We start from the raw sequence: 12,560 nt of genomic DNA, 5'->3' as shown, positions 1-12,560 counted from the left end.
TCCAACAGTACTTGAACGGGTCTGTTCGGTATTAAATGCTGGGCCAAGTTCAATGAGTTGAACACCGCCCGCAATTCCAGAATGTTTATCGGGAGGAGAGACTCCACCTTGGTCCACCGACCCTGAAGGGAGTGTTGCTCCAACACCGCGCCCCAACCTCTCAGACTGGTGTCTGTCGTCAAAAGGACCTAGTTGGAGATCCAGAAGGGACAACCCCTGCTCAATCGTTGGCCCTGAAGCCACCAACTCAGTGACAGACGGACCTCCGGAGACAAGGAGATCATTTGAGACCTGATCCGGTGAGGCAGGCCATCCCACTTGGCAAGAATCAGTTTCTGCAGAGGGCGGGAATGGAATTGAGCGTACTCCACCATGTCGAAAGCCGACACCATGAGACCTAGCACTTGCATTGCCGAATGTATTGACACTTGCGGACGAGATAGGAAGCTTCGAATCCTGTCCTGAAGCTTCAGGACTTTCTCCTGAGACAAGAACAACCGCTGGTTGTGAGTGTCCAACAACGACCCCAGGTGTACCATGCTCTGAGCAGGGAAGATTTCTTCCAGTTGATGAGCCACCTGTGGGCTTGCAGAAACTGGAGCGTCAGATCCAGATGGCATAGGACAGGGGTGGGCAAACTACGGCCCGCGAACCGATCCTTCCTGGCCCGCGGCCTCCCACCACTGAGCAAAGACAAGCGGCCCGACTGGCTGCTTGTCATTGCGCTACAATAGCTTCAAGCCGCGGCCAACGCTGAGTGTGGAGAGAACAGGTCACTCACTGTGTGCAGCCGGGTGTACTGGACGCAGTGCAGTGGACAGAAGGACCAGGTAGACGTCAGGCATTGGGCGGAGACTCGGAGTTGGGGGTGGAGCAAACGGCAGCACTCGGACTCGGGAGATTTAAATGAAGCTGCACTATCTGCAGTGGGGGAGTGGCACGCTGTCTGTGGCTGTGGATTGTCAATGCTACCATAAATCTGCCAGTGCCCAGTATGCAGGGGGTGGGAGGGGGAGCTGCTAAGTGTGCCCAAGGAGGGAGAGATAGGGAGAGAAGCTGTTAATATACTGGATGCTGTTTCTTTGTTTTCAGCAGTTTTTTTTTTTTTATTTTTTTATTATTCACTTATAGTGGTCTCCTTACTTGAATGAAGACCCTTTTTTTTAGACATTGCTATTTACTTTTGTCAGCCCCCATTATTAATATGTGAATAATTTTATATATATATATATATATATATATATTTTGCAAACATGGGTGGGGGTTCTGGAGCTGCAGCAGAAAAATGGCACTATATAAATAAAAAGGGGCATATTTTGAGTGTGCGGCCCTCGAATAATCACTGGAAAGTGTTAAGTGGCGCCCCGGCTGAAATAATTGCCCATCCCTGGCATAGGAGAATTTCTGGGGAATTTGATAGGATCAACAAGTCGTCCAGGTACGGTAGGATCCTGACCCCTTGACGGCGGAGCACAGCCGTAATTACCGCCATGACCTTGGTGAAAACTTGCGGAGCTGTGGTCAAACCAAAACGTAATGCCCAAAATTGGTAATAGAGGTTGCCAACCGCAAACCTCAGGTATTGCTGATGCGACATTGCAATGGGAATATGCAGGTAAGCATCCTGTATGTCCAGGAAATCCATATAATCCCCAGGTTCCAATGCCAGAACAATAGAGCGAAGAGTTTCCATATGAAACTTGGAGACCCTCACAAATTTGTTCAAGGACTTGAGGTTGAGAATGGGCCTGGAGGACCCATTCGGTTTCGGGACTAGGAACAGCGGTGAATAGTACCACTTGCCTCTCTGAGCCAGAGGCACCTGTACTACCACTCCTGTGTCCAGGAGGGACTGTATCACCGAATTAAGAGTTTTTGCCTTCAACTGATCCGAAGGGACGTCGCTTAGCTTCGCAGCGAGGAGATAGCGAGCCAGCATGTTTTTTTGAGGCGTAAATTTCTTTCCTGGATTTTCCCAGGACTCCTGACGTATGTCAACTAAATGATCAGAATGAGGTAAAACTTGTTTAAGCACTTTCTGACGTTTAAATCTGTCTGTTTTCTTAGGGGCAGCATCAGGCTTCGGGTCATCAGTAATTTGAAGAATGAGCTTGATAGCCTCCAACAAGTCAGGAACATCCACCTGTGAAACAGATTCCCCATCAGAAGCGTCAGGATCAGAATCTGTGGGATCAGTATAAACGCCATCCTCATCAGACGAGGTGTCTGGGACGTTGGTGGATTGTGAGGAAGTAATGGCCCTCTTAGAGGACCCCTTGGTCTTAGGCGGGCGAGGGTTAGACTTCTGAGTAGTCAGTGATTGGTTTAATCGCTGTAACTGAGCAGACAGTTGATCTGCCCATGGCGGGTTAACCGTGGGGACCATAAGCGGTTGTACAGGCTCAGGAGGTCCCATAGGGGGCAATAGTCTAGTTACCAGCGTATTCAATAGCGTGGAGAAAGTAGCCCAAGGCGGGTCATTTTGAACCCCTGTTGCTACGATCCCACTGGGGGGTAAGGAGCCCCCAGAACCTGAACCCTCAGCTGCTATATTTTCCTCAAATGTGTCTGCAGCGTCACCACCACACAATGTGGATCAGCCCCAGCACCACTGCCCTTTGTAGCTGATATATTCAAAAGCTCAATGCAGGGCAACCCAGTACAATATCAGCAGAACAATACCTGACAAGAACAGTGTAACAGCACAAACAGGGAATTCAAGAGGTATATGGTGACTAAAAATCACAGAGAAAAATTCATACTGAGTATATCTTGTGAAATACCTGTATTAAATGATAAACCTGACGCACTTAGCCCCCTCAGGTTATAGAATATAGGGATAGCAATCTGAGTGAGATATAAAAAATGGAGGTCACAGAGCAGCTATATGCACACACACATAGTCACATTGTGCAATGCAGAAATTATGACATGCAATAAAACTGCACTGGACTAGCAATACAAAGTAGTACTAAATATAGCTATACACTCAATAGATATAACAATGCACAGTAAAGACTGGATGTATATCACAGGGTAATTGTACTATATAACCCTGACTAAATGCACTCTTTCTTAACTAACACTGTCAGCAGACATGTAGAATACTTAAGTGTCCTGTAAAATGCAGGAGGCTTTACAGAGGAGGATTTGCCCAAACAGTCCCAGGATCAGCTCTGCTTGCTATAATGGCGCCCAAACGTTGACAGGGAGTGAGAGAGAGAGAGAGAGAGATGCAGCTCCAGGGCGGGAACATTTACTCTAAATGACGCCCTGGGGCTGGGGGAGGGGCTACAGGTCAAAGCCTTATCCCCCTGCTGGACTTCACCACCGGATACTGTGGGCTTATATAAACGGTTTATGAGAGAAAACAGACCTGTGCCCTTGCCCTGGTCTAGTGGGGTACCTGTACTGCCACAGTGTCCACAGCAGCATGCGCGGCCCACCTCTCACCAGCCGCACCGGGTCGCGATTTACAGCGGGTACCACCGTTGGGGGACCCATGTATCTCCTCCCTGAGTGCGGCCACGTGATCCAGGAGAACAGCGGCAGTGTGTGTGACTAACTGGAAAAACCAGAAGCCTCCGCTGTAAGTACCCGGCAACCAGGGCGCTGGAGTATACAGCGCCACTGGGGGAGGTGATGGAGCTGCAGCAGGAGATGTCTGACTGACATCTAACACAGACAGTATCACTGCTGCAGCCCCTGAAGTCTTCATTTTTCATTAAAAGCTTCTTCTCAGGGCTGCTGGAGCAGCCCCCCTGTTGTACGACCAACTACAAAACCGAGTTCCTGTGCACGGAGGCCGGGTTATAGAGGAGGCGGCGCTATGCATTCTGGGAAGAAGGTCAAAGCTTTTAGCCTGTTGGTGCCTTGGATCAAGATCCTACTCTACACCCCAATGTCATTCCATGTGGAGCCCAGTGTACCCCGCAGCAGAAAGTAGATTAAGAATTTTTTTTTCATATGGAACAAACTTGCAGGGAATGATGAGAAAATGAAGAAACATATTCTAGTGACCTGCACAACCAAATGAGATGATCCAATCACTGGGTCCTTGTGAGAATATCAGATATTTCTTAGTTTCATCTTTAATGTTGTGGGATACAAACAAAAGTAGTATATTAAAGCAGTACTTCTCATACTGTGTGTCATGACACCTTAGTGTGTCACGAATTGGTCCCTGATGTTCCACACTCAATGACAACAAATAAAATCAGGGGTCCGCGCTCCAGCCAATCAGCAGAGCAAGGAGACGAGAGAGTGCTTTCCCACTCTTCTTGTTTCATTGGATACTGTGCAGGCTTGTCTAATCAAAGTCCCATCCAACACCTGGACATCAGGAGCCGGGAGCAGGTAGACAGCCTCACGAGCAGTGGCGAATTGCCGCTATGCGACCAAAGTGGTCACTTAGGGCCCGGCGGGTCAGCGGCACAATTAATGTGGGCTTTAAGTGTGTAAGAGGCACAACTACTGTTGGCAATACGTGTATAAGCTGCACAAAAAAAAATCATATTGAACACTAAAATGTTTGTTTGTAACTGTTCTACGATCATTCCCAATTTATAGTACACATATTTGTAGGAGTAACAGTGTCATATTTAGTATTTAAAATACATGACTTAAATTTGGCTAGTAGAACCAACATAAGTAATGATTTCTACTGTGCTCCAATCTGTTTCCTTCTTTTATTTTAATCATAGGGACACCACTCACCCCCCCCCCCCCAAAAAAAAAAAATAACCCAAAACCTCATACTATGTGTATATATATATATATATATATATATATATATATATACATACACACACACATATATATATATATACAATAGTCCAAAGACCGGCACTCCCTCCGTTTAAATAGCTGCCCCGGTGCCCCCAGAGTAAATGCTGATACAGAGGACAAAAACTGCGGCACTCAGGGTCTTTTGCTTGGAAAGATTTGTATTTAAGAATTCAGTTACATGACGAGGTGGGGCGCGGGTGCGTCATGTAACTGAATTCTTAAATACAAATCTTTCCAAGCAAAAGACCCTGAGTGACGCAGTTTTTGTCCTCTGTATATATATATATATATATATATATATATATATATATGTATATACACTGCTCAAAAAAATAAAGGGAACACTAAAATAACACATCCTAGATCTGAATGAAATATTCTTATTAAATACTTTGTTCTTTACATAGTTGAATGTGCTGACAACAAAATCACACAAAAATGATCAATGGAAATCAAATTTATTAACCCATGGAGGTCTGGATTTGGAGTCACACTCAAAATTAAAGTGGAAAAACACACTACAGGCTGATCCAACTTTGATGTAATGTCCTTAAAACAAGTCAAAATGAGGATCAGTAGTGTGTGTGGCCTCCACGTGTCTGTATGACCTCCCTACAACGCCTGGGCATGCTCCTGATGCGGTGGCGGATGGTCTCCTGAGGGATTTCCTCCCAGGCCTGGACTAAAGCATCCGCCAACTCCTGGACAGTCTGTGGTGCAACGTGGATGGAGCGAGACATGATGTCCCAGATGTGCTCAATTGGATTCAGGTCTGGGGAACGGGCGGGCCAGTCCATAGCATCAATGCCTTCGTCTTGCAGGAACTGCTGACACACTCCAGCCACATGAGGTCTAGCATTGTCTTGCATTAGGAGGAAACCAGGGCCAACCGCACCAGCATATGGTCTCACAAGGGGTCTGAGGATCTCATCTCGGTACCTAATGGCAGTCAGGCTACCTCTGGCGAGCATATGGAGGGCTGTGCGGCCCCCCCACAGAAATGCCACCCCACACCATTAATGACCCACTGCCAAAACGGTCATGCTGGAGGATGTTGCAGGCAGCAGAACATTCTCCTTAGCATCTCCAGACTCTGTCACGTCTGTCACATGTGCTCAGTGAGAACCTGCTTTCATCTGTGAAGAGCACAGGGCGCCAGTGGCGAATTTGACAATCTTGGTGTTCTCTGGCAAATGTCAATCGTCCTGCACGGTGTTGGGCTGTAAGCACAACCCCCACCTGTGGACGTCGGGCCCTCATACCACGCTCATGGAGTCTGTTTCTGATCGTTTGAGTAGACACATGCACATTTGTGGCTTGCTGGAGGTCATTTTGCAGGGCTCTGGCAGTGCTCCTCCTGTTCCTCCTTGCACAAAGGCGGAGGTAGCGGTCCTGCTGCTGGGTTGTTGCCCTCCTACGGCCTCCTCCACATCTACTGATGTACTGGCTTGTCTCCTGGTAGCGCCTCCATGCTCTGGACACTACGCTGACAGACACAGCAAACCTTCTTGCCACAGCTCGCATTGATGTGCCATCCTGGATGAGCTGCACTACCTGAGCCACTTGTGTGGTTTGTAGACTCTGTCTCATGCTACCTTTAGAGTGAAAGCACCGCCAGCTTTCAAAAGTAACCAAAACATCAGCCAGAAAGCATAGGAGCTGAGAAATAGTCTGTGGTCACCACCTGCAGAACAACTCCTTTATTGGGGGTGTCTTGGTAATTGCCTATAATTCCCACCTGTTGTCTATTCCATTTGCACAACAGCATGTGAAATTGATTGTCAATCAGTGTTGCTTCCTAAGTGGACAGTTTGATTTCACAGATGTGTGACTAACTTGGAGTTACATTGTGTTGTTTAAGTGTTCCCTTTATTTTTTTGAGCAGTGTATATATATATATATATATATATATCTGTCAATGAAACATATATAGGGGGCGCTCCATAGTGCATAAAAGTTTTATTTTAAAAATAATACACAAGGTATTTAAAACCAACTGTAAATATTCGTACCAGAAGGCAACCAGTGTGGGCTGGTTACCACGTGATTCAAGTAAAAGTGATCAATTGGAACAGCAGCAACAAGTGTCAGGCGATCATACCGGATACCTCCACCCGTCGACGGCTGGTCTCCCCAGACTCTCGGGCAGGAATCACACACGTCCCCGACTCCTTGCTCAGCGATACCAACGATCATGTACGTCACCAGACTCCGCCCCAACGCGTTTCGTCATAGACTTCGTCAGAGGGCTGGAGTCTGTGACGATCAGATCCATTAAAAAGTGTTCAGTGTCTGATTTACATGATTATTAGAGTGACTACACCTGAGCTGCAGGCTGTGATTTAAAACGAAGGTGGGAGTATACCAAATCAATGCTCCCTGATATTAATTAGGAACTTATTGAATCGGAGTACAAGAAATATATATTAATCTATTTATATATTATATCACGTTAACGTTAAGACCCACCTCTTCAATCAAGGTGTAAGAATTAACGGGACTCATATTGCCTCCATGATTATGTAGAGTAATTTAGACAATTTATAAAATTTTAGAGGACACAGTATGCAGCTTGGTTTACAGAGCCATGAATGTTCAAATTACATAGATATTAAATCTGCAAGGTGTGAACCGCAAATCGTCGCATATTATTATAATAGACCCATAATAAACAAATGTTTAATATTTGTTCTAAGATATATTAGAGACAGGTATTATTTGAATTTAGATGAACAATAAACACCAATAGATGCGGCTAAGCATAAATGATGTGTAATTATATACATATTACAGGGTGAAGTGTTACTTAATTATTTTAACCTTTTTCTAGAATTTATCATACCACGATATGCGGTCAGATCTTGTATTATGTAAATATAGCAAAAATAAGGCAAAAATAATGTCCAACGACCTTAGTGACACAATATATAGGTAATACATACATAAAGAGTTGTTAATTAACATCCGATTAAAAAATATATATAGTTTTTATACATATAACGGTGCATACCCATTTTACTCTTATATGACTGAGAGAACAACAATAAGTACATAGAGGACTAGGAAATTATTTATATGGGTCTAGTAATACAAGAAAGTAAACAGAGAAATATTCGGAGAATTACCAAAAGGTTACCAAAAAAGGATTATCAGAAAGAATATATATATATATATAAAGAATGTAAATTGGAACTATCACTTAAGGAACGGGGTGATCTCAAACCCTTCATTTAACCCCTCTGGTTTCAGTGTTTTAAGGGTGAGTATCCAGAAGGTTTCTCTTCGTTCTAATTCTAGGTCCCGATCTCCCCCATTTTTATTCATGCTTATGTGTTCGATGCCTTTAAATCGAAGCTTCATCGGGTCACTATGATGGTGTTCCTTAAAGTGTCGTGGAACACTATGATTTGAAACTTGATTTTTTATGTTTCTTGTGTGTTCCAGTATACGTACTTTTAACATTCTTTTTGTTTTGCCTATATATCTATAACCGCAGGGACATATAAGCATGTATACTACATGAGTGAAATTGCAATTAATAAAACTGTTAATTTGATATATTTTGGTTTTATTTTTGTCATAAAAAACTGTTTTCTCCTTATCAAGGAGTTTACACACCTTGCAGCTACCACAAGCATGGCTACCTTTGAGGTCATCCAGAAAATGTTTTTCTTTATTTTCTCTAATGGGTTCTAATCGACTTCTTGATACCATAGTTTTGACATTTTTTGCTTTCCTATAGAAAATTCCTGGGTTACTGGGAAGATGTTCCCCTAGTACAGGGTCCAGTTGTAGAATATGCCAGTTCTTTTTAAGTATCATTTTTATGTTTCCAGCTTCGTTGTTATAATCTGTAACGAATGGACATGTATTTTTATTTTTCTCTAACTCCACGTTTCCCACTTTGTCCTTATATACGAGTAGGTCTTGTCTATTCTTATCCCTTGCTCGTTTTTTAGACTGTTCAATTAGACCTATTGGATAACCTCGATCCAGAAACCTCTCTGTGTAAATTGAAGCCTTTCTTTTCCAGCTAGGTAAATGACAGCTGGCAAAATCTAAGTAACTATTACAGTTTTGAACTTATCCGCCTTATGTGTAAACTTTAAATTATATTCATCAATGAATATAATTTAAAGTTTACACATAAGGCGGATAAGTTCAAAATTGAATTTCTAGATCTAATTCTTGATAGCACTGAATCGATAACCATGGGTAAAATTAATACATATACATTTTTTAAAAAAGTGGACTGTAATAGTTACTTAGATTTTGCCAGCTGTCATTTACCTAGCTGGAAAAGAAATATTCCTTTTTCCCAGTTCACGCGACTAAGAAGAAATTGTGCCACTCTTGATAAGTTTGATGAACAGGCTTCAATTTACACAGAGAGGTTTCTGGATCGAGGTTATCCAATAGGTCTAATTGAACAGTCTAAAAAACGAGCAAGGGATAAGAATAGACAAGACCTACTCGTATATAAGGACAAAGTGGGAAACGTGGAGTTAGAGAAAAATAAAAATACATGTCCATTCGTTACAGATTATAACAACGAAGCTGGAAACATAAAAATGATACTTAAAAAGAACTGGCATATTCTACAACTGGACCCTGTACTAGGGGAACATCTTCCCAGTAACCCAGGAATTTTCTATAGGAAAGCAAAAAATGTCAAAACTATGGTATCAAGAAGTCGATTAGAACCCATTAGAGAAAATAAAGAAAAACATTTTCTGGATGACCTCAAAGGTAGCCATGCTTGTGGTAGCTGCAAGGTGTGTAAACTCCTTGATAAGGAGAAAACAGTTTTTTATGACAAAAATAAAACCAAAATATATCAAATTAACAGTTTTATTAATTGCAATTTCACTCATGTAGTATACATGCTTATATGTCCCTGCGGTTATAGATATATAGGCAAAACAAAAAGAATGTTAAAAGTACGTATACTGGAACACACAAGAAACATAAAAAATCAAGTTTCAAATCATAGTGTTCCACGACACTTTAAGGAACACCATCATAGTGACCCGATGAAGCTTCGATTTAAAGGCATCGAACACATAAGCATGAATAAAAATGGGGGAGATCGGGACCTAGAATTAGAACGAAGAGAAACCTTCTGGATACTCACCCTTAAAACACTGAAACCAGAGGGGTTAAATGAAGGGTTTGAGATCACCCCGTTCCTTAAGTGATAGTTCCAATTTACATTCTTTATATATATATATATATTCTTTCTGATAATCCTTTTTTGGTAACCTTTTGGTAATTCTCCGAATATTTCTCTGTTTACTTTCTTGTATTACTAGACCCATATAAATAATTTCCTAGTCCTCTATGTACTTATTGTTGTTCTCTCAGTCATATAAGAGTAAAATGGGTATGCACCGTTATATGTATAAAAACTATATATATTTTTTAATCGGATGTTAATTAACAACTCTTTATGTATGTATTACCTATATATTGTGTCACTAAGGTCGTTGGACATTATTTTTGCCTTATTTTTGCTATATTTACATAATACAAGATCTGACCGCATATCGTGGTATGATAAATTCTAGAAAAAGGTTAAAATAATTAAGTAACACTTCACCCTGTAATATGTATATAATTACACATCATTTATGCTTAGCCGCATCTATTGGTGTTTATTGTTCATCTAAATTCAAATAATACCTGTCTCTAATATATCTTAGAACAAATATTAAACATTTGTTTATTATGGGTCTATTATAATAATATGCGACGATTTGCGGTTCACACCTTGCAGATTTAATATCTATGTAATTTGAACATTCATGGCTCTGTAAACCAAGCTGCATACTGTGTCCTCTAAAATTTTATAAATTGTCTAAATTACTCTACATAATCATGGAGGCAATATGAGTCCCGTTAATTCTTACACCTTGATTGAAGAGGTGGGTCTTAACGTTAACGTGATATAATATATAAATAGATTAATATATATTTCTTGTACTCCGATTCAATAAGTTCCTAATTAATATCAGGGAGCATTGATTTGGTATACTCCCACCTTCGTTTTAAATCACAGCCTGCAGCTCAGGTGTAGTCACTCTAATAATCATGTAAATCAGACACTGAACACTTTTTAATGGATCTGATCGTCACAGACTCCAGCCCTCTGACGAAGTCTATGACGAAACGCGTTGGGGCGGAGTCTGGTGACGTACATGATCGTTGGTATCGCTGAGCAAGGAGTCGGGGACGTGTGTGATTCCTGCCCGAGAGTCTGGGGAGACCAGCCGTCGACGGGTGGAGGTATCCGGTATGATCGCCTGACACTTGTTGCTGCTGTTCCAATTGATCACTTTTACTTGAATCACGTGGTAACCAGCCCACACTGGTTGCCTTCTGGTACGAATATTTACAGTTGGTTTTAAATACCTTGTGTATTATTTTTAAAATAAAACTTTTATGCACTATGGAGCGCCCCCTATATATGTTTCATTGACAGATATCTCTTCTCCGGAGGAGTTCGGATTGTTGGAAGGGGAGCTGCGGTCCCATTAATACAACAAGGATCTAGTGCACTTTGGCTACACCCAAATGAAGTTGCTGTGATTCAAATACATGGACACACGCTAAGTGTATTTATATATACACATCCTATATTTTCTCTGTTATATAATAATCAGCGCTATATCATATTTTGTCTATATATATATATATATATATAAAATAAAATTAATTGAAAATAAACATTCATTGAAAGTAACCAAAGAAAGTGTACTAATGTAAGTAATATTAGCATTGCTTTGTAAATAATTTTTCATATTCTGTAGTCGTCCAAATACATCCCAGCGCAAATAACCAAAACTCACCCTTCATTACATTTGAAGATAACTCGAGACCCAAACAAAAAGTCATCAGCTTCTCTTTCTCCATTTATTATTTCCCCAGGACTCCCACACGATCTACCTGCCAGCAACAAAACAAACAAACAAAAACGTCAGTAGTACCCTTTTCAGACAGAAAAGTCTGAAAGTCCCAGCAATTACCCGGCATTTCAGTGCCGGGTTGTTTTGCCGGGACCTGCATGACCCCCCTTTCACACAGACAAGCAAATTACCGGGTCGAAAATGTCAACCCGGTAATTTGCAGATCAACACGGGTATTTTGTCTGTGTGAAAGGGTCAACCCGTGTCATAATTCCCGTGTCTTCGACCCTGGAAAATTCCTGGGTCGAAGTCCCGGGAAATACAACCCGGGTTGACCCTTTCACACAGAAAAAGGACCCGCATGTTTCATGAAATTACCGGGTGGAACTGCTTCACCCGGTAATTTCACTTTCTGTCTGAAAGGGTTATAATACAAACATCAACTACTTAACCTAGATATTGTGATGGCAAAATCATGTACTTACGCGTGCAGAAATTGTCCGGCTGAGACCATGTATAGTTAGATAAGCATTTTATTGAAGCCTTTGTGAAAGGTGCTCGTCTATAACCAGGTCGACATGTATATGACACCGCTGTGCCAGGCAGAAAGATGTCCTTGTCAAGGTCATCTGACACTGCAAACAGGAGTCTTTCAGGAACATCGCAGGCTCCTAATAAAACAAAACTAATCTGATTATATTATTTCAAATCTCTTCCATTCTATCACCACCGCACACAGTACTCCAGCCATAAGTACAAACAGAACATCCAACGCATTCCAATCAGCATTACTCCTTGTGACTTGGATATTGCTACTGGCACTTGGAATTGATCACTGTTAAGGAGATCATGGGGTATATTTACAAA

The 12,560-nt window shown here is 41.9% G+C and overlaps 1 protein-coding gene across 3 annotated transcripts in view; it reads right to left on the bottom strand.

The window, feature by feature from the left end:
• LOC135045595 (complement decay-accelerating factor-like) overlaps positions 1-12,560 on the bottom strand; it is a 449,130-nt gene that overhangs the window by 173,708 nt on the left and 262,862 nt on the right. For all 3 annotated transcript variants that reach the window (XM_063955314.1, XM_063955312.1, XM_063955313.1), the window contains exons 5-6: positions 12,179-12,364; positions 11,637-11,733 (exon numbers count right to left, since the gene is read on the bottom strand). In XM_063955314.1, coding sequence (XP_063811384.1) covers positions 11,637-11,733; positions 12,179-12,364 — 283 coding nt within the window. The remainder of the gene's footprint in view (positions 1-11,636; positions 11,734-12,178; positions 12,365-12,560) is intronic.

This window comes from Pseudophryne corroboree, chromosome 2, assembly GCF_028390025.1.
Source record: "Pseudophryne corroboree isolate aPseCor3 chromosome 2, aPseCor3.hap2, whole genome shotgun sequence".
NCBI classification, from domain to species: domain Eukaryota; kingdom Metazoa; phylum Chordata; class Amphibia; order Anura; family Myobatrachidae; genus Pseudophryne; species Pseudophryne corroboree.
The sequence above is the reverse complement of the archived record's forward strand: the minus strand, read 5'-3'. Positions and strand labels throughout refer to the sequence as shown.